Source organism: Salmo trutta, chromosome 1 (assembly GCF_901001165.1).
Source record: "Salmo trutta chromosome 1, fSalTru1.1, whole genome shotgun sequence".
Lineage (NCBI taxonomy): Eukaryota > Metazoa > Chordata > Actinopteri > Salmoniformes > Salmonidae > Salmo > Salmo trutta.
The window spans coordinates 73,125,449-73,153,110 of record NC_042957.1 but is presented as its reverse complement, the minus strand read 5'-3'; the positions used below and the strand labels follow the sequence as shown (position 1 = coordinate 73,153,110).

Genomic DNA, 27,662 nt, shown 5'->3' with positions numbered 1-27,662 from the left:
TTTCTTCATGTGGAATGTACTATTAACTGTACATTTCCAGTGTATTCCAGAGGAGGGCACTCTGTAATCAAATAGAGTCAACACAGGCAGGCACATAGATCTGTCAGCAGGAGGAGCCATTGTACCACCATAAAAATTCAGCATGACTAACCACTCAAATATGGGCATAATAATTATAATAATGGGTGAAATATTGTGTCAAATAGATTCTGCTGCACAATTGCTGAACAAGTAAAATAAACACATCAGATGTATATCTAAACTTTTATTTGTATCATCTGTCCATTGTCTGAAGATACCATACAGTTCGAATGATACAAGGAGTCATATGCATGCAAGAAATTGTGTTGCTTCTCCACACACCAGTCTCGTGTGGATCTAGCACGAGTCGTCCATTTTCATTCTACTTTTCTGCTAGTACTACATAAAGAGACACTTACTAACACAGAATTGATACCATGTTCATTATGGGATAATTGAATATTTTTTTACGTGGATATACAAGTTTGGAGTTATATGATACAGTATCCCTGTTCTGCAGGCAAATGATTGATCAGTTATTATAGTAGTACAACATTGTGTTCAGTTTTTACTGAAGTAATACAACAGTAATTGTAGATGAACCTCTTGTAGAGGATGGGTCATGATGAAGCAGAGCACAGGTACCCAACAAGCTACTCTGACAGGCTGGGTTCAAACCCAGGTGTCCAATGCACCACAAGACTATGTTAGCCCGCTAAGCTAAAACCTTGGCAATCGCTTGGGGAGCTATTACAAGTCTTCAGTGGAGATTTTGGCATGCTACAATATGGGTCTGATCTGGTTTGTGAAGTAACTACGTGTACTGTAAAGTGAACAGAAAACTGTGCCAAACATATTCCCTTTACCCCAATCACAATTCGAGAATATTCACACACAAAAAAGTTTGCGTTTTTTACAAAGAACACATGTAATTTGCAAAAAGGTATAACGAATCTCCCAATTTCTCTAATGAAATATGTTCTTACACAGAGGCATTACACCAAGAGACATACAAAACAACCAAAGCAAAATATTATAATTATACCAGAACTAAACAAATATAAAATACGTACATAACAAAAAACTGGAAGATTCATGACCTTGTTTTCAGACTGTACTGTGTGGCATGTGCAGTGTAGTTATATAAACATAGCACTGTGTGAACCAAAGCAGCCAGGTTTAGTCTCCGTTGCAGAGAAATCAACAAAGGGTTTTGTCTATAGTAAGACCTCAGATAAGCCAGTTAATATTATAATAGGAATGATGAAGCAGTTCTAGTTATACGACACAGTGACTTCAGACAGTGTGGCACCTTTTTTTTAGACCACTCCTGTCTAGTACATTAAAATTAACAGAATATTTATCCCACCGAAGAATATACACCAAGAATAATATTATCAGACTTATAAAGCAAGGAAGAAAGAATCTGAGCAGTGGAGGCTGGTGGAAGGAGCTATAGGAGGACGGGCTCATTGTAATGGCTGGAATGGAATCAATGGAACGGTATCAAACCAGATGTTTGACTCGTTCAATTTATTCAATTTCAGCTATTATAATGAGTCCATCCTCCTATAGCTCCTCCCACTAGCCTCCACTGAATCTGAGTCATGTTTAATTTGGTCAATGACATTACAAAACTGAAGCCCTGGTTTCGACCCAAACTACTTCAGGGCTACGTTCAGTAGGCTAGTGTTGAATGTTGTAGGCAAAGGTTGAATGTTGCAGATAGAAATGCCATGAATAGAGCTTACATGATTCCTTCCTTTATGTCAGAGAAACATGTTTGTTCTTCATGTATACAACATACGATCTGAACGTTCTACAATATTGTGCCCAGCTGAACATGCCCCAGGCTTTAGGATGGTATTTTTTAGGAATAATGTTCTATTTAGAAACACGACCACATCGGCCAACAACACTTTGATATCACCCTTTTGGGTTTCAATAACACCTTTGGTTCCAGTTTAAAAGCGAGCGACAAATGAACGGCACAAGATCAATTAATACTTGAAGCTCTATATTTGATTTGTAGTTTATTTTTATTGCACTTGTACAAGAAGTGACCAGTAAGCGCTTTTAGAGAGGTGTGGGGTCAGAAAGTGCTGTTTTCTCAAAATTGTTGCTCTCTTGCATACTGACTATTTCCTGCAACCTGTCACCTGACCTCTCTATGTGACATCACAACTGGACAAGTCAATATGGGTCTTGTAATTCATTGTTATTAACTACTTTACTGATTTATTTAATCATAATTATTTGGATTTGTAGCTTTGTGTACTTTTGTTTTCTCCATGTATTAATTGCAGACATCTTTAGTCACTCTGAACAGTGAGTGGATGACCTGTAGAGTTTAGGGGTCTTCAATATCCAGGAACTCTTTCTTGGGTGGTGCTATCCCCCTGTACCAGGCACAGGACCCATCGCTCCTATTGATACAGGCAAAGTGTTGGGCCTGGGGACCGCTGTGGCTCTTTTCCATCACCCAGTCCGTCCACAGACACTCCTCCGGGGCGCTGATCGTACAGGGGATGGAAGTGCAGCGGATGATCTGTGGATCGGAGCAGAAAGAGAGAAAGACCAACATCACCAACTGATCATTACCCCAATTCTCTAGCATTTGCCAATGTGACCAGAGTACTCTTTTTAAGAAAATGTGCTGTGTAAATATTGAACAAAAGTTGTGTACTGTAATATTCCTATAATTCCCATCAAACACACCCACACACACCTTGCACTTGCAGCCACTCTCATAGCGTTGAGTCAAACTCTTCTTTTGTGTGGCACTCATGGCCTCCCAAGACTCAATAAAGTCACACAGTGTAACATGCATCGTTCCATCAGTCTCCAGCTTGCCTGCAGACAGAGAGGAGATAGTGAGTCTATGTCCCATAGAGAAAACATACTGATACAGACAGGAACACTGGAACTCTTCGAGTGGGTAACACTTTATAATAACTTGAATAAGCATTCATAAACTATTTATAACTAGTGTACATAAATACTTAAAATCAAGTGGTATTTTAATATTTATAAACATTTATAAGAATTATAAAATGGTTAATTCATAAGCATGTATAACATTTGTCATGATTCATTTAGAAATCTGCAGTTCAAACAATAACAAAGCAGACGCCCTGCCATGGTTTTGGTGAAAAGCTGAGGGATGGGGCTGAAGAAACGTAACCCCTCTCAAATTCATAGACAGCTATGGATGCAAACACTGACCACGCATGTTATTCAAATTAAAACAAGCTTGTATTTTGGGTTCTGATGGGGTACAACAGTTGAACTAAGGACATTACTAATTTACAAGCTATATTCTTCAAGAATCAATGGGTATACATCATTCATTTAAAAACACAAACATTTATTTAAAAAAAGTTATTATAAATTGAAACCTGAAGTTGTACCAAAAATGTATTGTTCTAAAGCACTTGTTTTCTCCTACAGCATGCAGTCAGTGGCCATAATGCTGTAAGCATTTCTTGGTAGTTGAACCAGTGCTGGCAACAGATCTTGGTAACATAGTGAGAACCGCACCTGTGAAGAGATACTCCTTGTTGCCGTTGGTTTCCAGAGTAACGCCACAAACGGCTGAGGAGGGTGCAGTGAAGATGGCGTCGATATCCCGGTCAGGACCTTTGAACATCTATCCAATCACAAGGAAAGGAAGAGAAGGATATATCAAACATGTCCATATGCAGGTCTGAACGTCACTGACTGCAGAAACCACTTAATGAAAAGGCTGATCATACCTTGATCTGTTTGATGTCGTACTTGATCCTCTTGATGGTGTTACCATAGACGTCATTACCAGCCTCAACCACTTTCTTTCCAACCACCTTTGCCCTGATCACTAGAAGAGTGAAAGAGAGGGAGACATGGTTTAACTCTACTGAAATAATCTATTTCCATTTTACTGGTCAGTCAGACACTGACGGTTTAAGGGTGTTATGGGATCTAAGAGAACAACAGTAAAATGCTTTATAGACCCACATTTCTACCGTCTGTTCAGACTGCATAAGTTTAGACTGTTTGGGTGTAACATTTTGGCTAGGTTTGCTCCAAAACAGATGAAAGTCAATTTTTCCTCCTGGTCCTAGATTCCTCGCTCTGGTCGTTTGCTTCTCCTTTAATTCAACACGTCTGGTTTAACTTTGCTGCCCTGTCTTTAATTCAACATGCCTGATTTAACTATGCTGCCCTGCCTTTAATTCAACACGCCTGGTTTAACTATGCTGCCCTGTCTTTAATTCAACACGCCTGGTTTAACTATGCTGCCCTGTCTTTAATTCAACATGCCTGGTTTAACTATGCTGCCGTCTTTAATTCAACACGCCTGATTTAACTATGCTGCCCTGCCTTTAATTCAACACGCCTGGTTTAACTTTGCTGCCCTGCCTTTAATTCAACATGCCTGGTTTAACTATGCTGCCCTGCCTTTAATTCAACACGCCTGGTTTAACTATGCTGCCCTGTCTTTAATTCAACACGTCTGGTTTAACTATGCTGCCCTGTCTTTAATTCAACATGCCTGGTTTAACTATGCTGCCCTGTCTTTAATTCAACACGCCTGGTTTAACGATGCTGCCCTGTCTGGTCTGCAGATGTTCAGGCGCCAACCAGGTGCTGGTAGGAAGACTGAGGCACATGAGCGTTTCATCAGCTGTAATCTGAGAGAGGAATGTGCCTGGCCTGCTCTGAGGAAGCTAGTCAGCAATCTTTTGGAAAATTTAACCAGAATGCACGCATGTGCACAGGAAATCAGTCACACACTAGACGTTGTCACACACTGTTGGGCCCAGGCCCCTCCTCCCGAGCCCTCCGCCCATCAGTCTGGGTAGAAGGTGCTGACAGCGACACAAACCAGCCTCTCTTTTCTTCTTTCTCCTCATTTCAGTCTGATTCAGGAGATTTTTAAAGGATTTGTTGTTGGACAAGGAAAGAAGAAATAGGCAGAAAGGTTGGAGTGGAAAAACATGGTCCTTGCCAAACAGATGAACTTCCTCTGTAACGATGTTAAGTTCCCTCTATTCCACTGCTGTCTATCATCATTAGGACCAGTACACCACATAGATGTACTTGTGTTGCTTTATCACTGGAATTACAGTTTGTTTTTGTTTTGCAGACATCCTGATCTAATGAAACTACAGTAGAATGGGTTTTTACTAACAGCTGTACCAGCTACTTAAAGGGGACATTACACTCCATTGTCAGAGTTTGTCAGAGGTTTACAGACCTCAAGATGGCTCCACATCCCCTGCCATCGGTTGTGCAGAGTCAACTATGCCTCAACCAAAAATGAATTGAAAAGATAAGCACCACAAATATGGAAATTATATGGTGCTCATCTTTCCATTCATTAGGGATTGTGGCATGTAGCTGTATCTACACAATACATAGCCTGGGATGTGTATTTATGGATCTACACAATACATAGCCTGGGATGTGTATTTATGGATCTACACAATATATAGCCTGGGATGTGTATTTATGGATCTACACAATATATAGCCTGGGAGGTGGACTTTCCTCAACACAAGATCACTTTTGAGATAAAAAATAAATACATCTGACAAATTTTGACTTTAGAATGTAATATCCCTTTAATATGAACATCTCTTCTATTGGTTTCTAAAACCATAATTGTACCACTGCCTAGCAACAAACAAAGGGCAGTGTGGAAAACGCTGCTATGAATGAAAGATGAGGTTCACCTCAGTGCAGTCCAGCCCTAGCTGCCTTCAGCTGTGAATCAGACTGGAGACTAATGTTAAACAGATGTTTACTTTGAGTTCAGTCGTCCAATTTCCCAAGGTGGCGACCGCAGGTACGGCTAAGACCAGTCTTTTAGGGAATTTATACTTTGTCTAAGAAGTACGAAGCATGTGCCTTAATTGGATTACAATACGGACCGAGAATAACATTTCCTTTTAAGGTTTTACAGAGTCAAACTGTTGACAGGGAGAACGGAGAGGGAGGGACAAAAGAGAAAGAGAGAGAGAGAATACTAGGAGATAGGATGGTGAGAGTGATGGAGGAATGTAGAATATCTCCAGGCAGGGAAACAGAGTTAAGGAGTGGCAGGAATAGCAATCATACTGCAGTTGTGGAATCATCCTCATCACCATTTCATGTGTTTAGAAAGAGACAGGCCAGCAATACCAATACCATATGTTAGCACTGACATTCAGAGAGAGACAGGGGGAGAGAGAGACAGGGGAAGAGAGAGAGACAGGGGGAGAGAGAGAGGAGAGAGACAGGGGGAGAGAGAGAGGAGAGAGACAGGGGGAGGGATAGAGACAGGGGGAGAGAGAGACAGGGGGAGAGAGAGACAGGGGGAGAGAGAGAGACAGGGGGAGAGAGAGAGACGGGGAAGAGAGAGAGACGGGGAAGAGAGAGAGACGGGGGAGAGAGAGAGACGGGGAAGAGAGAGAGATGGGGAAGAGAGAGACAGGGGAAGAGAGAGACAGGGGAAGAGAGAGACAGGGGAAGAGAGAGAGAGAGCGCGCGAGAGAGACGTCAACAGGATCGACAGAGAGGGAGAAGAGTCAACTAGCCAGGAAAAAGCACTAAACTCTACCCAGGCTGCATGGTTTGCTGTGTGCATCAGAACAGCTCTGAGAGGGCAGCCCTTGCAGTCATACAGACTCTAACCACTGGGCACACACTGTTAAAATCAACGTGGTTTCCTCGTCCTTTCATTGAAATTACATTGAACCAACGTGGAAAAGAGATTGAATTCACGTCTGGGCCCAGTGGGTAAGGTCTACACACAGTGGTGGAAAAAGTACCAAATTGTCATACTTGAGTAAAAGTAAAGATACCTTAAAAGAAAATGACTCAAGTAAAAGTGAAAGTCGCCAAGTAAAACACTACTTGAGTAAAAAGTACATTATTTTCTTTAGGAATGTAGTGAAATAAAAGTAAAAGTAGTCAAAAATATAAATAGTAAAGTACAGACAACAAAGAAAACTACATAAGTATTACTTTAAAGTATTTTTACTTATGTACTTTACACAACTGTCTACAAACAGTCTCAGACGGAAGCACAGAGCACCTTTTCTCTGAGGCCACACACACACTCCCTCTTTCCCTCTGTGTTCTACACTCTGCCATTCTGAAACACACCATTGCTAGTGTTACAGCCCCATGGACAACCAATGTAGGGACAGCCTCCTGCTCCTCCAAGTCCATGGGGATTGGTGGTCATCCCCTTGACCGGAGTGTGCAGAAAGAATCCTCACTGGCTGAGCAGCAATCAGACACCGGACACTTCTGCTTCCCTCCTATGGTAAAGTAAGTCAGGTGGAATGTTCCAAAGGCACCAAGCAAGAATATATTGACTGACTGGACTGTGGAGTGACACAGTTGTGCTGCGTCACAATGGATTGGTGGACAATGCTGTCGGTCTGAAATGTACTGTGAAACTAGTCTGCTGTTGGAAATGAGAGCTGGGTTCTGTGTACATGGCTAATACAGTACTCTCTTCATGTTTGTCAATTTGGTATTTCCTTTTGAAAATAGACTAACATGATTGGATTGTGACATGTAATCTCCCTCTCCATTGAACCTGAGCAGATCATGAGTCCTACCATTTCCAAACTCCAATCACCAAACCTACGAAGAATTAACTGAGAAAGTCCAGAAACACACTAATACATTTAATCTTCCTCAGCTTTAAATCCAAATGGTTTAACCTCTAGCTGCCACATTTATGTCTAACAGCGGGGATAAAAGCGCACTTCCTGTCTGAATGACCGGATGGTTACCAGTAGCCATCCATCACATTCATTACACTATAGAGCTGCTGGAACAGTGGGGCTGCTATTGGAAGTCTTACAGTGGTTTTATGGGTCCCTTGGGGCCATTTGAAGCTGTATTTGGTTGACACACTACATCAGTGTAATTGAATGGGAGATGTGATGGATGTTACACAGTCTGCTCTCATTGGCCCTGTGCCATAACAACAGCGTACACTGTGTAGTTAACAAACACCACGCTCTGCCTGGCTGAAATGAGGTACCATTATCAAACTACTGAGCCAAGCTCAACTGACCGGACTACACATCTATCATAGTGGCTGGAACCATGCTGGAAAGGAGGGGGGATACAGGCAGCACAGTATGGATGGACACTGAAAAGGGCACTCAAAAAATATGACTTAAACAAGTCCTTGATAAAGCCTGTTGACAGATGTTCAAAGAGGGTAGATTTATCAGGAAGTGGCTCATCATAAACCAACTCCTTCTTGTTCACTCTGACTGCCCCCCACCCCTAAACTGAATTAAAGGGTAACACTTTACAATAAGGTTACGGGTTTATAAAGGATTTATAATCAAATTAATTGTTGACAGTCAATTAAACATTTTACAAGTAATTAAAAAGTTAGAACTCATTGATTAAAATGGTGAGACAATCATTCAAAACAGGAACACAAAGGGATCACTCAATTATGGCTCTGGAACAATCTGACATCTGTTTTAACATTCCAGTTACCTATTCAGTGTTACATTGTAAAACAGCATTTCCAAAAAACTTTCCATTTCTAGTTCATTTCTAATCTATGGGAAGGCTAAATGACTCATCCTAGTAACTTTCCCAGACTACTACGCAATTCCACCGTGCAGAGGTGAAACCTGGGAGAGTCCACTGAATGATGATTATGACTAACATGGAGTGTGTGGTGTGTGTCCAATTCTAACCCGAGTTGCACACCAGTTGATTTGCGCTCGGTCTCAAGATAAAATCATTATAGGAAATGACAATGTTAACTGGAAACAGTTGACCATAGATAAAATCATTATAGGAAATGACAATGTTACCTGAAAACAGTTGACCATAGATAAAATCATTATAGGAAATTACAATGTTTACTGGAAACAAGATGGCCAAAGGCTGTGATAAAGACAAGAAGAATTATCTGGCAGGCTGGCACAAGATCAGGAGATGTTGTGGAACAGAGTGTACTTTCTAATTGTCCTCTTTCACAAACAACAAACAGACTAGTTAGGATAGTTGCTTGGTCATCAACAAACCTTTCATAACAATATGCAGATGGGAAAAATGTCCATGCATGTCATTTAATTGTAGAGGAGAAGGATTCTGGTTCAGCCAGTCCTGCTGCCTGTTTTCATTCTGAACACAGTGGTCAGTCAGTGGCCGACAATTCCTGCCCTCTATTCCTGCCCTCTAAAGACTAACAAGACAGGCACTGGAGTGGGATCCACAGGGTTGGACATCGAGGAAGACATTGAGAAGAACCAATGAAGAAGGGATGAAGAGGGTAGGAACTAGGATTCACCTGGAATGAAGTTAAGAAAACTGCTCTGAACTGGGTTTGCTGGAGATACACTGTTGAGGCTCTTTGCTCCACTAGGAGCTAAAATGATTAAGTCAAATCAAAAGAAAGACAGTAAATTACCATTTAGCAGATGCTTTTATCCAATCTAATCCTCATTCCATATACAGTTACCATTTAGCAGACGCTTTTATCCAATCTAATCCTCATTCCATATACAGTATACCATTTAGCAGATTCAAAGCGATTCAGTCATGTACCCATACATTTATTACGTATGGGTGGTTCTGGTAATCGAACCCACTATCCTGATGTTGCCATTCTCTACCAACTGAGCTTGCTCCCTCCGCAGCAATGCCAAATTCATCAATCCACTCAAACCAAACAATTAGCTCTCACGTCAAGTGTTCCCCATTGTGTTCCTCAATCATTTTGGAGAATCTACTAGGAATGAAATCTCTTAGCTTCAAATGGTTGTCCATAAACTCAACAGGAACTGTCCCCAGGGAATTGTGTGTTGCATGTCGTCACACCTCTTCACTAACTGAAACAGCAATCTGTTTCATGGTACATTTCTCTGAAACGTCAAGTATAGCTGCTCATGTTGTAGTGCTGCCAAAGACCCTCAACCGTCCTGTCTTACCATACTGCACAGGACAGACTGCATGAGTCCTCAACCGTCCTGTCTTACCATACTGCACAGGACAGACTGCATCAATCCTCAACCGTCCTGTCTTACCATACTGCACAGGACAGACTGCATCAGTCCTCAACCGTCCTGTCTTACCATACTGCACAGGACAGACTGCATCAGTCCTCAACCGTCCTGTCTTACCATACTACACAGGACAGACTGCATCAGTCCTCAACCGTCCTGTCTTACCATACTGCACAGGACAGACTGCATCAGTCCTCAACCGTCCTGTCTTACCATACTGCACAGGACAGACTGCATCAGTCCTCAACCGTCCTGTCTTACCATACTACACAGGACAGACTGCATCAGTCCTCAACCGTCCTGTCTTACCATACTGCACAGGACAGACTGCATCAGTCCTCAACCGTCCTGTCTTACCATACTGCACAGGACAAACTGCATCAGTCCTCAACCGTCCTGTCTTACCATACTGCACAGGACAGACTGCATAAGTCCTCAACCGTCCTGTCTTACCATACTGCACAGGACAGACTGCATCAGTCCTCAACCGTCCTGTCTTACCATACTACACAGGACAGACTGCATCAGTCCTCAACCGTCCTGTCTTACCATACTGCACAGGACAGACTGCTTCAGTCCTCAACTGTCCTGTCTTACCATACTACACAGGACAGACTGCATCCATCCTGTCTTACCATACTGCTCAGGACAGACTGCATCAGTCCTCAAATGTCCTGTCTTACCATACTGCACAGGACAGACTGCATCAGTCCTCAACCGTCCTGTCTTACCATACCGCACAGGACAGACTGCATCAGTCCTCAACCGTCCTGTCTTACCATACCGCACAGGACAGACTGCATCCATCCTGTCTTACCATACCGCACAGGACAGACTGCATCCATCCTGTCTTACCATACCGCACAGGACAGACTGCATCCATCCTGTCTTACCATACCGCACAGGACAGACTGCATCCATCCTGTCTTACCATACTGCACAGGACAGACTGCATCCATCCTGTCTTACCATACTGCACAGGACAGACTGCATCCATCCTGTCTTACCATACTGCACAGGACAGACTGCATCCATCCTGTCTTACCATACTACACAGGACAGACTGCATCCATCCTGTCTTACCATACTGCACAGGACAGACTGCATCCATCCTGTCTTACCATACTACACAGGACAGACTGCATCCATCCTGTCTTACCATACTGCACAGGACAGACTGCATCCATCCTGTCTTACCATACTACACAGGACAGACTGCATCCATCCTGTCTTACCATACTACACAGGACAGACTGCATCCATCCTGTCTTACCATACTGCACAGGACAGACTGCATCCGTCCTGTCTTACCATACTGCACAGGACAGACTGCATCCATCCTGTCTTACCATACTGCACAGGACAGACTGCATCCATCCTGTCTTACCATACTGCACAGGACAGACTGCATCCATCCTGTCTTACCATACTGCACAGGACAGACTGCATCCATCCTGTCTTACCATACCGCACAGGACAGACTGCATCCATCCTGTCTTACCATACCGCACAGGACAGACTGCATCCATCCTGTCTTACCATACCGCACAGGACAGACTGCATCCATCCTGTCTTACCATACCGCACAGGACAGACTGCATCCATCCTGTCTTACCATACTGCACAGGACAGACTGCATCCATCCTGTCTTACCATACCGCACAGGACAGACTGCATCCATCCTGTCTTACCATACTGCACAGGACAGACTGCATCCATCCTGTCTTACCATACTACACAGGACAGACTGCATCCATCCTGTCTTACCATACTGCACAGGACAGACTGCATCCATCCTGTCTTACCATACTACACAGGACAGACTGCATCCATCCTGTCTTACCATACTGCACAGGACAGACTGCATCCATCCTGTCTTACCATACTACACAGGACAGACTGCATCCATCCTGTCTTACCATACTACACAGGACAGACTGCATCCATCCTGTCTTACCATACTGCACAGGACAGACTGCATCCGTCCTGTCTTACCATACTGCACAGGACAGACTGCATCCATCCTGTCTTACCATACTACACAGGACAGACTGCATCCATCCTGTCTTACCATACTGCACAGGACAGACTGCACCAGTCCTCAACCGTCCTGTCTTACCATACTACACAGGACAGACTGCATCCATCCTGTCTTACCATACTACACAGGACAGACTGCATCCATCCTGTCTTACCATACTACACAGGACAGACTGCATCCATCCTGTCTTACCATACTACACAGGACAGACTGCATCCATCCTGTCTTACCATACTACACAGGACAGACTGCATCCATCCTGTCTTACCATACTGCACAGGACAGACTGCATCCATCCTGTCTTACCATACTGCTCAGGACAGACTGCATCCATCCTGTCTTACCATACTACTCAGGACAGACTGCATCCATCCTGTCTTACCATACTACACAGGACAGACTGCATCCATCCTGTCTTACCATACTGCACAGGACAGACTGCATCCATCCTGTCTTACCATACTACACAGGACAGACTGCATCCATCCTGTCTTACCATACTGCACAGGACAGACTGCATCCATCCTGTCTTACCATACTACACAGGACAGACTGCATCCATCCTGTCTTACCATACTGCACAGGACAGACTGCATCCGTCCTGTCTTACCATACTGCACAGGACAGACTGCATCCATCCTGTCTTACCATACTACACAGGACAGACTGCATCCATCCTGTCTTACCATACTGCACAGGACAGACTGCACCAGTCCTCAACCGTCCTGTCTTACCATACTACACAGGACAGACTGCATCCATCCTGTCTTACCATACTACACAGGACAGACTGCATCCATCCTGTCTTACCATACTACACAGGACAGACTGCATCCATCCTGTCTTACCATACTGCACAGGACAGACTGCATCCATCCTGTCTTACCATACTGCTCAGGACAGACTGCATCCATCCTGTCTTACCATACTACTCAGGACAGACTGCATCCATCCTGTCTTACCATACTACACAGGACAGACTGCATCCATCCTGTCTTACCATACTGCACAGGACAGACTGCATCCATCCTGTCTTACCATACTACACAGGACAGACTGCATCCATCCTGTCTTACCATACTGCACAGGACAGACTGCATCCATCCTGTCTTACCATACTGCTCAGGACAGACTGCATCCATCCTGTCTTACCATACTGCACAGGACAGACTGCATCCATCCTGTCTTACCATACTGCTCAGGACAGACTGCATCCATCCTGTCTTACCATACTGCTCAGGACAGACTGCATCCATCCTGTCTTACCATACTGCACAGGACAGACTGCATCCGTCCTGTCTTACCATACTGCACAGGACAGACTGCATCCGTCCTGTCTTACCATACTGCACAGGACAGACTGCATCCATCCTGTCTTACCATACTACACAGGACAGACTGCATCCATCCTGTCTTACCATACTGCACAGGACAGACTGCACCAGTCCTCAACCGTCCTGTCTTACCATACTACACAGGACAGACTGCATCCATCCTGTCTTACCATACTACACAGGACAGACTGCATCCATCCTGTCTTACCATACTACACAGGACAGACTGCATCCATCCTGTCTTACCATACTGCACAGGACAGACTGCATCCATCCTGTCTTACCATACTGCTCAGGACAGACTGCATCCATCCTGTCTTACCATACTACTCAGGACAGACTGCATCCATCCTGTCTTACCATACTACACAGGACAGACTGCATCCATCCTGTCTTACCATACTGCACAGGACAGACTGCATCCATCCTGTCTTACCATACTACACAGGACAGACTGCATCCATCCTGTCTTACCATACTGCACAGGACAGACTGCATCCATCCTGTCTTACCATACTGCTCAGGACAGACTGCATCCATCCTGTCTTACCATACTGCACAGGACAGACTGCATCCATCCTGTCTTACCATACTGCTCAGGACAGACTGCATCCATCCTGTCTTACCATACTGCACAGGACAGACTGCATCCGTCCTGTCTTACCATACTACACAGGACAGACTGCATCCATCCTGTCTTACCATACTGCACAGGACAGACTGCATCCATCCTGTCTTACCATACTACACAGGACAGACTGCATCCATCCTGTCTTACCATACTGCACAGGACAGACTGCATCCATCCTGTCTTACCATACTGCTCAGGACAGACTGCATCCATCCTGTCTTACCATACTGCACAGGACAGACTGCATCCATCCTGTCTTACCATACTGCACAGGACAGACTGCATCCATCCTGTCTTACCATACTACACAGGACAGACTGCATCCATCCTGTCTTACCATACTGCTCAGGACAGACTGCATCCATCCTGTCTTACCATACTACACAGGACAGACTGCATCCATCCTGTCTTACCATACTACACAGGACAGACTGCATCCATCCTGTCTTACCATACTGCTCAGGACAGACTGCATCCATCCTGTCTTACCATACTGCACAGGACAGACTGCATCCATCCTGTCTTACCATACTGCTCAGGACAGACTGCATCCATCCTGTCTTACCATACTGCACAGGACAGACTGCATCCATCCTGTCTTACCATACTACACAGGACAGACTGCATCCATCCTGTCTTACCATACTACACAGGACAGACTGCATCCATCCTGTCTTACCATACTACACAGGACAGACTGCATCCATCCTGTCTTACCATACTACACAGGACAGACTGCATCCATCCTGTCTTACCATACTACACAGGACAGACTGCATCCATCCTGTCTTACCATACTACACAGGACAGACTGCATCCATCCTGTCTTACCATACTACACAGGACAGACTGCATCGGTGCTTGAAGTAGAATGAAAAAGGTGCCGGTCCGCTTTAATTTCACAATGCCGGTATTCATGTTTTACAGCGACTAACCTAGAGGTGTCGATAGTCAAGCAGTTAAATTCTGGTAAAGTGCTGGTAAGCCCAATTCAAGCACTCGTCTGCGTTAGCTATCCACTCAAGACTTCAAAAGCATGGAAATATCATCTCACTTAGTAGAATGAACAACCGTTAGCCAACCTATCCGCGTGATAAACAAACAGCCCAGCCAAACCCTGAGTACATAAGGAGCTGTTGTGATGTCAAAGCTGGCGCAGATTTTGCTTTGGACAGAAAAGGATGTGGTTTTAATGGTATCGTCTGTTGACACAGCTTGCAGCAGGGCCTGTCTTCAGAGCAGAAATCAGTCAGCCTACTTTTTTCAGATCCCAAAAGGTTTGCATTCCTTTTCCCCAATTCTCTCCATAGGTACACACCCCTCCAACTAGAAGCAATACGAGGCAGCGGACTGCTTGGTCAAATGCATGACTGGCATAACATCTGACCGTCGAGCGGCATTGAAGGGCTCCGTAACCGGTCAGCCCTGACGGGACTATTTCAACTGATGTGGATGGAAATGGATTTGCTTCTGTTCAATCCCTTCTCATGATTGAATAAACTGTCTGGAGATGCCAATTAGAAGAAGACTTCCAGTACGTTCAGTACATGGCGTTGTTATCGCAGTAGTCCACAAGGAGTGAAGAGTATATCAAGTTCATATGTTTCAGTACATGTCAGACAGACAATGAAATACTCCACCCCCTGGAATTGACTGTACACCTCTGCCTAAAGACAAAAGAAGGACCCAAGTGGCCTTGGCGGTCTAGCTTGATGTGCTACCACCTACAGAACATACACCTACCAGTGTCAGCATGGGTTCAAATGTCACCTGCTGCCTGTGACATTAGTGATGGGATCCATACAGTTACCAGGCCAAATGAGGTCACCTCTAAAGCAGGCCAAGTATTTATTTCATCAGAATGGTTTGTGTATAAAAATACGCCTTCAACATAGCTTAGCCCGTTAATGGCATCGGGAAAATTACAAAGAATATTGTCTGATATTCAGTGGTGAAACCAAGGAATTTACAGAGATTAAAAATCCTTCCAGAGGTTATGGGTTTACACAGCTGGATTTTAAAAGGCAGTGTGTGCCAGGGACTTTCTCAACAGGTTTAGATGCTTGGTCAAGCTCTTCATTGGCCCTCTATTTCCTAATTTCCATCAGACGGGATGACAATGCCATTGCAATGTGACCACGTTGCCAACTTCAAGGCATCGTTGTGCAATAGAAAAGCAAACAGTGTCCAGTGTTCACATACTAGAAACCGTTGACAGTAAAATAACCCATTCTGACCATGGTTTGTGCATTTCACAGCATAGTTGATTCACAGCCTTTTAGAGTCAATGAAATGAAAGTGCAATGAAAAGACTGTTCTGCTTTTGACCTTTAACCTAAACCTAGGCCTTATTCTGCTGCACTAATCTCATAAACAGGATTGTGTTTCTACATCAAACGAGCAAAAGGACAACATAGGAATAAAGTGGAATCATATTACACAGGTTCTATGCCCCTTGCATGTTTTTCTTTTCTTTTTTTAACCTTAATTAACTAGGCAAGTCAGTTAAGAACAAATTATTATTTACAACGACAGCCTACCCTGGCTAAACCCAGACGACGCTGGGCCAATTGTGTGCCACCCTATGGGACTCCCAATCATGACTGGATGTGATACAGCCTGGATTTGAACCAGAGACTGTAATGATGCCTCTTGCACTGAGATGCAGTGCCTTAGACCGCTGAGCCACTCGGGAGCCCAGGGGCTACAGTCCATTACGGATTACAAAGGAAGACCCAGGAGTGATCTGCCCAACTATGCCTCTCTACCAGACTAACTCAACGCATTTAACGCACGCTTCGACAATAACCACACCATGCCATGCGTGAGGCCCCAGAGGACTGGGGGATCTCGCTCTCCGAGGTCAACTTGAATAAGGTCTTTAATCAGCTCCACACTCGCAAGGCAGTGGGGCCGGATGGTATTCCAGGGCGCGTTCTCAGAGCATGAGCAGATCAGCTGGCAGGCATATTCACTGTAATTTTCAACCTCCCCATTCCTGTTCCATCATTCCTGTTCCATCATTCCTGTTCCCAAGAACTCTAAGGCTTCATGCTACAATGACTACCACCCTGTAGCCCTCACATCTAATCATCAAGTGCTTTAACAGGCTGGTTATGGCACACATCAACTCCATCATCCCAGACCAACTCCAATACGCATACCACCCCAACAAAGTCATAGACGATACAATCTCATTTGCACTCCACACTGCCCTCACCCACCTAGACAAGAGGAATACCTACAGTACCAGTCAAAAGTTTGGACACACCTACTCATTCATTGTAGAATAATAGTGAAGACATCAAAACTATGAAATAACACATATGGAATCATGTAGTAACCAAAAAAGTGTTAAACAAATCAAAATATATTTCATATTTGAGATTCTTCAAAGTAGCCACCCTTTGCCTTGATGACAGCTTTGCACACTCTTGACATAATAATAGAAAATAGTACAAATAAAGAAAAAGCCTTGAATAAGTAGATGTGTCCAAACTTTTGATTGGTACTGTATGTGAAAATGCTGTTCATTGACTACCACCATTGCCGTCACCAAGCTTAGGACCCTGGGACTGAACACCTCCCTCTGCAACTGGATCCTGGACTTCCTGATGGTTCAAACCCAGGTAATGAGGGTAGGTAACATCACCTGCGTTACCCTGACCCTCAACACAGGGGCCCCACAGGGGTGTGTGCTTAGTCCTCTCTTGTACTCTCTGTTCACCCACGACTGCGTGGCCGTGCCCGACTCCAACACCATCATCAAGTTTGATGACAAGCCGACGGTGGTAGGCCTGACCAACAGCGACGATGAGACAGCCTACAAGGAGAAGGTCAGTGACCTTGGCGGTGTGGTGCCAGGACAACAGCTTTTTCCTCAACGTCAGTAAGACCAAGGAGCTGATTGTGGACTACTGGAAACAGGGGGCCGAGCACGCCCCCATCCACATCGACGGGGCTGCAGTGGAGAACTTCAAGTTCCTCGATGTCCAAATCACTAAGAACTTAAAATGGTCTACACACGCGCAAAGTCATGAAGAAGGAGCGACAGGGCCTCTTCCCCCTCAGAAGGTTGAAAAAGTTTGGTATGGGCCCTCAAATCCTCAAAAAATTATCCAGCGGCACCATCGAGAGCATCTTGACTGGCTGCATCCCTGCTTGGTATGGCACAGGACTCTACAAACTCACTCACACCGACACTCCAACACACACATAACATGCACACATATTTATACTGACTGCACGCACACACATACACACTCTTAATGTATGCTGCTGCTACTCTGTTTATCATACATCCTGATGCCTAGTCACCTGACCCCTATACATATCTACCTCTATCACTCCAGTATCCCTGCACATTGGAAATATGGTATTGGAACGGACTCTGTATATTCTGTACTGCAGCTTCTTACTTTCTCATGTTCATCTTATTTCTTGTGTGTTTTTGTTCTACCTTATGTTATTTTTTTAGTACTACATTGATACTGAATACTGCATTGTTGGGTTTAGAGCTCGCAAGAAAGGCATTTCACTGTCCTTGTGCACATGCCATTAAAACGTGAAACTCTACGAGCTCTGGTGCCATTGCAACCTATAGCAGAGAAACTGTGGAATAAGTAAACTGCTGTATATATACACACCACAGGCTGAGCCAGCTCACAACCACGAAGAAAGTCCCTAAAAAAACAGTATTAAACATCAAGACAAGCCGGTCACTGTTCAGAGATTCTCGTTAGCATAAGTTAGTTATGTAAAGACAAGTAACCCAAACAGGCAGTGGTCTGTACCTGGTCAAATCAGAAGAGAAAGAGGCCCAGAAACAGATCCTTGTCGGGGGAAACCAATGGTTTGGCCTAATATGACTAAATCAAATACAATTTTATCAAATACTATTTTATTGGTCACAGACACATGTTTAGCAGATGTTATTGCGGGTTACTGAAATGTTTGTGTTCCTAGCTCCAACAGTGCAGTAGTATCTAACAATAAACAACAATACACACATATAAAAGTCAAATAAATATTAGGATGAGCAATGTTGGAGTGGAATTGACTAAAATACAGTAGAACTAGTGGGATTCCCTGGTTCTTTAAAGTACATATACAGTCATCAGCCTTCAGGCTGGACGTGAACGCTGTTGTACATTCTTAGAAATAGAAACGTGCTATCTAGAACCTAAAAGGGTTCTTCGGCTGTCCCCATAGGAGAACCCTTTGAAGAATCCTTTTTGGTTCCAGGTAGAACCTTTTTGGGTTCCAAATAGAACCCTTTCCACAGAGAGTTTTACATGGAACCCCAAAGGGTTCAACCTGGAACAAAAAAAAGGGTTCTCCTATGGGGACAACTGAAGAAACCTTTTGGAATCCTTTTCTCTAAGAGGTTACTTGGTCATGTTCACAAGTCATGAAACTGAAGAAAACTTTCCGAAACGGGGAGGTAGGCCTACTACCTAAACTTGTCAAATAAGAAACACTCATTTTATTTTTCCATTGCACAACTTTTTGCTACGGAGTGGCCTAATGAACGTGAGCGACCCTGCCTGGACCTCACACCAAAGCCCATGTTTCCCAGATTCCATTTGCCACACAGGCTAGCAGTAGTAACTATACAGTAGTAATAGTGGCTGCAGTAGAAGGCATCTATCATCTGTAGTTGTTGTTCTGGTTGTTTAGGCTTGACCAGGGCAGAACCCGTCCAGGGTTCTAGATTTCTTAATTCCACTCTTTTACCTTTAGATCTGTGTGTATTGCTGTGAATTGTTAGATATTACAGCACTGTTGGAACTAGGAACACAAGCATTTCGCTACACCCACAATAACATCTGCTAAACATGTGTATGCGACCAATAAAATGTGATTTGACGGAGAAGAAGGTCCCAGAAAAACAGTTCTCAGTCACAACACAGTGGATTGTGCTACTCGACTCCCAACATCTTGCCTGTTCATGGTACACTTTGATGACCAATACAAGGATCTGGCCAGAGAACCACCCATAGTAGAGCTCACAACAAACACTATTTACCCACAATGCATTACACAAGCTCTTTTTATTCGTATCTGCCTGTATGGATGTTAACATAACAGCAATGACAGCACCTTTGAAAGGACAGATTACTTTAAATGGATACATTTCTAGCATATTTTGACCTTGTCAAATCCACTATGAGCCAGACATAGGTCTGTCACATTCCACAGAATTAACAACTATCCAGTGTTTATTTCACAAGGACATGAAGGAAGAAGACGCTGGAATATTCTTAGTTGGTTGTGATTGAGAATATCTCCCTTCATGTGACCCCAAGGGGATTTAAATGATCGGGAGAAGAAAATGGGTCTGAGTGTCTGGTACAGTAGCTGCTGCTATAACACTACTCTATAGAGGGCACAGTGTCTGGTACAGTAGCTGCTGCTATAACACTACTCTATAGAGGGCACAGTGTCTGGTACAGTAGCTGCTGCTATAACACTACTCTATAGAGGGCACAGTGTCTGGTACAGTAGCTGCTGCTATAAGACTACTCTATAGAGGGCACAGTGTCTGGTACAGTAGCTGCTGCTATAACACTACTCTATAGAGGGCACAGTGTCTGGTACAGTAGCTGCTGCTATAACACTACTCTATAGAGGGCACAGTGTCTGGTACAGTAGCTGCTGCTATAAGACTACTCTATAGAGGGCACAGTGTCTGGTACAGTAGCTGCTGCTATAAGACTACTCTATAGAGGGCACAGTGTCTGGTACAGTAGCTGCTGCTATAAGACTACTCTATAGAGGGCACAGTGTCTGGTACAGTAGCTGCTGCTATAACACTACTCTATAGAGGGCACAGTGTCTGGTACAGTAGCTGCTGCTATAACACTACTCTATAGAGGGCACAGTGTCTGGTACAGTAGCTGCTGCTATAACACTACTCTATAGAGGGCACAGTGTCTGGTACAGTAGCTGCTGCTATAACACTACTCTATAGAGGGCACAGTGTCTGGTACAGTAGCTGCTGCTATAACACTACTCTATAGAGGGCACAGTGTCTGGTACAGTAGCTGCTGCTATAACACTACTCTATAGAGGGCACAGTGTCTGGTACAGTAGCTGCTGCTATAAGACTACTCTATAGAGGGCACAGTGTCTGGTACAGTAGCTGCTGCTATAACACTACTCTATAGAGGGCACAGTGTCTGGTACAGTAGCTGCTGCTATAACACTACTCTATAGAGGGCACAGTGTCTGGTACAGTAGCTGCTGCTATAACACTACTCTATAGAGGGCACAGTGTCTGGTACAGTAGCTGCTGCTATAACACTACTCTATAGAAGGCACAGTGTCTGGTACAGTAGCTGCTGCTATAAGACTACTCTATAGAGGGCACAGTGTCTGGTACAGTAGCTGCTGCTATAACACTACTCTATAGAGGGCACAGTGTCTGGTACAGTAGCTGCTGCTATAACACTACTCTATAGAAGGCACAGTGTCTGGTACAGTAGCTGCTGCTATAAGACTACTCTATAGAGGGCACAGTGTCTGGTACAGTAGCTGCTGCTATAACACTACTCTATAGAGGGCACAGTGTCTGGTACAGTAGCTGCTGCTATAACACTACTCTATAGAGGGCACAGTGTCTGGTACAGTAGCTGCTGCTATAACACTACTCTATAGAGGACACAGTGTCTGGTACAGTAGCTGCTGCTATAACACTACTCTATAGAGGGCACAGTGTCTGGTACAGTAGCTGCTGTTATAACACTACTCTATAGAGGGCACAGTGTCTGGTACAGTAGCTGCTGCTATAAGACTACTCTATAGAGGGCACAGTGTCTGGTACAGTAGCTGCTGCTATAACACTACTCTATAGAGGGCACAGTGTCTGGTACAGTAGCTGCTGCTATAACACTACTCTATAGAGGGCACAGTGTCTGGTACAGTAGCTGCTGCTATAACACTACTCTATAGAGGGCACAGTGTCTGGTACAGTAGCTGCTGCTATAACACTACTCTATAGAGGGCACAGTGTCTGGTACAGTAGCTGCTGCTATAACACTACTCTATAGAGGGCACAGTGTCTGGTACAGTAGCTGCTGCTATAACACTACTCTATAGAGGGCACAGTGTCTGGTACAGTAGCTGCTGCTATAACACTACTCTATAGAGGGCACAGTGTCTGGTACAGTAGCTGCTGCTATAACACTACTCTATAGAGGGCACAGTGTCTGGTACAGTAGCTGCTGCTATAACACTACTCTATAGAGGGCACAGTGTCTGGTACAGTAGCTGCTGCTATAACACTACTCTATAGAGGGCACAGTGTCTGGTACAGTAGCTGCTGCTATAAGACTACTCTATAGAGGGCACAGTGTCTGGTACAGTAGCTGCTGCTATAACACTACTCTATAGAGGGCACAGTGTCTGGTACAGTAGCTGCTGCTATAACACTACTCTATAGAGGGCACAGTGTCTGGTACAGTAGCTGCTGCTATAACACTACTCTATAGAGGGCACAGTGTCTGGTACAGTAGCTGCTGCTATAACACTACTCTATAGAGGGCACAGTGTCTGGTACAGTAGCTGCTGCTATAACACTACTCTATAGAGGGCACAGTGTCTGGTACAGTAGCTGCTGCTATAACACTACTCTATAGAGGGCACAGTGTCTGGTACAGTAGCTGCTGCTATAACACTACTCTATAGAGGGCACAGTGTCTGGTACAGTAGCTGCTGCTATAACACTACTCTATAGAGGGCACAGTGTCTGGTACAGTAGCTGCTGCTATAACACTACTCTATAGAGGGCACAGTGTCTGGTACAGTAGCTGCTGCTATAACACTACTCTATAGAGGGCACAGTGTCTGGTACAGTAGCTGCTGCTATAACACTACTCTATAGAGGGCACAGCGTCTGGTACAGTAGCTGCTGCTATAACACTACTCTATAGAGGGCACAGCGTCTGGTACAGTAGCTGCTGCTATAACACTACTCTATAGAGGGCACAGCGTCTGGTACAGTAGCTGCTGCTATAACACTACTCTATAGAGGGCACAGCGTCTGGTACAGTAGCTGCTGCTATAACACTACTCTATAGAGGGCACAGCGTCTGGTACAGTAGCTGCTGCTATAACACTACTCTATAGAGGGCACAGCGTCTGGTACAGTAGCTGCTGCTATAACACTACTCTATAGAGGGCACAGCGTCTGGTACAGTAGCTGCTGCTATAACACTACTCTATAGAGGGCACAGCGTCTGGTACAGTAGCTGCTGCTATAACACTACTCTATAGAGGGCACAGCGTCTGGTACAGTAGCTGCTGCTATAACACTACTCTATAGAGGGCACAGCGTCTGGTACAGTAGCTGCTGCTACAACACTACTCTATAGAGGGCACAGCGTCTGGTACAGTAGCTGCTGCTACAACACTACTGTATAGAGGGGACAGCGTCTGGTACAGTAGCTGCTGCTACAACACTACTCTATAGAGGGCACAGCGTCTGGTACAGTAGCTGCTGCTACAACACTACTCTATAGAGGGCACAGCGTCTGGTACAGTAGCTGCTGCTACAACACTACTCTATAGAGGGCACAGCGTCTGGTACAGTAGCTGCTGCTACAACACTACTCTATAGAGGGCACAGCGTCTGGTACAGTAGCTGCTGCTACAACACTACTCTATAGAGGGCACAGCGTCTGGTACAGTAGCTGCTGCTACAACACTACTCTATAGAGGGCACAGCGTCTGGTACAGTAGCTGCTGCTATAACACTACTCTATAGAGGGCACAGCGTCTGGTACAGTAGCTGCTGCTATAACACTACTCTATAGAGGGCACAGCGTCTGGTACAGTAGCTGCTGCTATAAGACTACTCTATAGAGGGCACAGGGTCTGGTACAGTAGCTGCTGCTATAACACTACTCTATAGAGGGCACGGTGTCTGGTACAGTAGCTGCTGCTATAACACTACTCTATAGAGGGCACGGTGTCTGGTACAGTAGCTGCTGCTATAACACTACTCTATAGAGGACACAGTGTCTGGTACAGTAGCTGCTGCTATAACACTACTCTATAGAGGGCACAGTGTCTGGTACAGTAGCTGCTGCTATAACACTACTCTATAGAGGGCACAGTGTCTGGTACAGTAGCTGCTGCTATAACACTACTCTATAGAGGGCACAGTGTCTGGTACAGTAGCTGCTGCTATAAGACTACTCTATAGAGGGCACGGTGTCTGGTACAGTAGCTGCTGCTATAACACTACTCTATAGAGGGCACGGTGTCTGGTACAGTAGCTGCTGCTATAACACTACTCTATAGAGGGCACGGTGTCTGGTACAGTAGCTGCTGCTATAAGACTACTCTATAGAGGGCACGGTGTCTGGTACAGTAGCTGCTGCTATAAGACTACTCTATAGAGGGCACGGTGTCTGGTACAGTAGCTGCTGCTATAACACTACTCTATAGAGGGCACGGTGTCTGGTACAGTAGCTGCTGCTATAACACTACTCTATAGAGGGCACAGTGTCTGGTACAGTAGCTGCTGCTATAACACTACTCTATAGAGGGCACAGTGTCTGGTACAGTAGCTGCTGCTATAACACTACTCTATAGAGGGCACAGTGTCTGGTACAGTAGCTGCTGCTATAAGACTACTCTATAGAGGGCACAGTGTCTGGTACAGTAGCTGCTGCTATAACACTACTCTATAGAGGGCACAGTGTCTGGTACAGTAGCTGCTGCTATAAGACTACTCTATAGAGGGCACAGTGTCTGGTACAGTAGCTGCTGCTATAACACTACTCTATAGAGGGCACAGTGTCTGGTACAGTAGCTGCTGCTATAACACTACTCTATAGAGGGCACAGTGTCTGGTACAGTAGCTGCTGCTATAAACACTACTCTATAGAGGGCACAGTGTCTGGTACAGTAGCTGCTGCTATAACACTACTCTATAGAGGGCACAGTGTCTGGTACAGTAGCTGCTGCTATAACACTACTCTATAGAGGGCACAGTGTCTGGTACAGTAGCTGCTGCTATAACACTACTCTATAGAGGGCACAGTGTCTGGTACAGTAGCTGCTGCTATAACACTACTCTATAGAGGGCACAGTGTCTGGTACAGTAGCTGCTGCTATAACACTACTCTATAGAGGGCACAGTGTCTGGTACAGTAGCTGCTGCTATAACACTACTCTATAGAGGGCACAGTGTCTGGTACAGTAGCTGCTGCTATAACACTACTCTATAGAGGGCACAGTGTCTGGTACAGTAGCTGCTGCTATAACACTACTCTATAGAGGGCACAGTGTCTGGTACAGTAGCTGCTACTATAACACTACTCTATAGAGGGCACAGTGTCTGGTACAGTAGCTGCTGCTATAACACTACTCTATAGAGGGCACAGTGTCTGGTACAGTAGCTGCTGCTATAACACTACTCTATAGAGGGCACAGTGTCTGGTACAGTAGCTGCTGCTATAACACTACTCTATAGAGGGCACAGTGTCTGGTACAGTAGCTGCTGCTATAACACTACTCTATAGAGGGCACAGTGTCTGGTACAGTAGCTGCTGCTATAACACTACTCTATAGAGGGCACAGTGTCTGGTACAGTAGCTGCTGCTATAACACTACTCTATAGAGGGCACAGTGTCTGGTACAGTAGCTGCTGCTATAACACTACTCTATAGAGGGCACAGTGTCTGGTACAGTAGCTGCTGCTATAACACTACTCTATAGAGGGCACAGTGTCTGGTACAGTAGCTGCTGCTATAACACTACTCTATAGAGGGCACAGTGTCTGGTACAGTAGCTGCTGCTATAACACTACTCTATAGAGGGCACAGCGTCTGGTACAGTAGCTGCTGCTATAACACTACTCTATAGAGGGCACAGCGTCTGGTACAGTAGCTGCTGCTATAACACTACTCTATAGAGGGCACAGTGTCTGGTACAGTAGCTGCTGCTATAACACTACTCTATAGAGGGCACAGTGTCTGGTACAGTAGCTGCTGCTATAACACTACTCTATAGAGGGCACAGTGTCTGGTACAGTAGCTGCTGCTATAACACTACTCTATAGAGGGCACAGTGTCTGGTACAGTAGCTGCTGCTATAACACTACTCTATAGAGGGCACAGTGTCTGGTACAGTAGCTGCTGCTATAACACTACTCTATAGAGGGCACAGTGTCTGGTACAGTAGCTGCTGCTATAACACTACTCTATAGAGGGCACAGTGTCTGGTACAGTAGCTGCTGCTGTAACACTACTCTATAGAGGGCACAGTGTCTGGTACAGTAGCTGCTGCTATAACACTACTCTATAGAGGGCACAGTGTCTGGTACAGTAGCTGCTGCTATAACACTACTCTATAGAGGGCACAGTGTCTGGTACAGTAGCTGCTGCTATAACACTACTCTAGAGCATCAGTGTGACAGGAAAAATAAAAAGGAGAGAGAGGGGGGGTTGATGAGTTCTCCCTGTAAAACGTAAAGTATGTGAAGTATTGTATAATTTCATGTTGAATTGAACATTTGTTTTGAAGCAACCTGCTGTGTGTGTGTGTGTGTGTGTGTGTGTGTGTGTGTGTGTGTGTGTGTGTGTGTGTGTGTGTGCGGTGTGTGAGAGAGAAAAAGAGAGGTATTCATTAGCAGCCTCTATTCCACCCATCACCATTCCCTCCTGTATTCCCAGTATGTTGCAAATAAAGCAGGCCATCCATCTTAAATAGTGAAACATATTACCTGTCAAAGATAAGTGATATTACGTACCACTATTATTTGATTTTCATAATAGTCTACACCAAGAAGTCTACACTACAGCTGAGTGCCTTGGGCTAAATGTAAGAAAATATTAATTTTACATTTTGGTGTATATCATTTAGCTTTTGGACAAATAACAATGAATCTGAAGGCATACTGTAGGCCTATAGCAAAATAGAACCGTTGGTGTAGAAAACCTACAGGAGGGTAGCTATCCAGGAACAGGGTTTGAGAACCCTGGCTGTAGTCCGTTTTACTGTTGCCTACTTAATTATGTAAATAATTGTGTGAGAATACGTAAATATAGGCCTAATGGATCATGGCATGAAAATTATACAAAGTTACAACGACCACAGACAATTCTGCATGATGCGCAAAAATGTGTAGTAGCCTATCTTGATACAGTGTAGGAGCATATCTATCAACATGTGAAGAGAAACAAATGTTGCCAAAATTGCTTACCGACGTCTGCATTGCAAAAAGCCTGTTGAGGATGCGCAGGGGAGCAACTGCAAGCTTCTGCGATGTCTTCGACCCGCCAGAGGAACAGAACGACCAGAGTAATGAAACAACTGCTTATGGACCAAGTCATTTTGGAAACGAATTATTCTACTGTCGACTGTTTGGAAAAATCTATCAATCTATCGCGTGGAGGGAAAATGTTTACCCCACGACAGCTAAAGAACAGAAACACAAATATATATTCAGTCCCAAGCTTTTCAGAAGGTCGTGAATTCGATTGTTTCGCCAAATATCACAAAAGGATCGCACTAATGAAAGTGTGACATGTAAACTACACTAGAACATTGCTCTTTCCCTTCTAGACTGTTCCAGACTGACAGACACCTAGAAATGTGTTTTCCTT

At 44.5% G+C, this 27,662-nt stretch overlaps 1 protein-coding gene across 1 annotated transcript; it reads right to left on the bottom strand.

The window, feature by feature from the left end:
- Positions 1-250: 250 nt before the first annotated feature.
- LOC115207305 (metalloproteinase inhibitor 2) lies at positions 251-27,662 on the bottom strand. Its single transcript, XM_029774294.1, has 5 exons — positions 27,260-27,662; positions 3,777-3,877; positions 3,562-3,670; positions 2,750-2,874; positions 251-2,569 (listed from the first exon to the last, which is right to left on the bottom strand). The coding sequence occupies exons 1-5, from the start codon at positions 27,387-27,389 to the stop codon at positions 2,372-2,374; spliced, it is 663 nt and encodes a 220-aa protein (XP_029630154.1). The 5' UTR covers positions 27,390-27,662; the 3' UTR covers positions 251-2,371.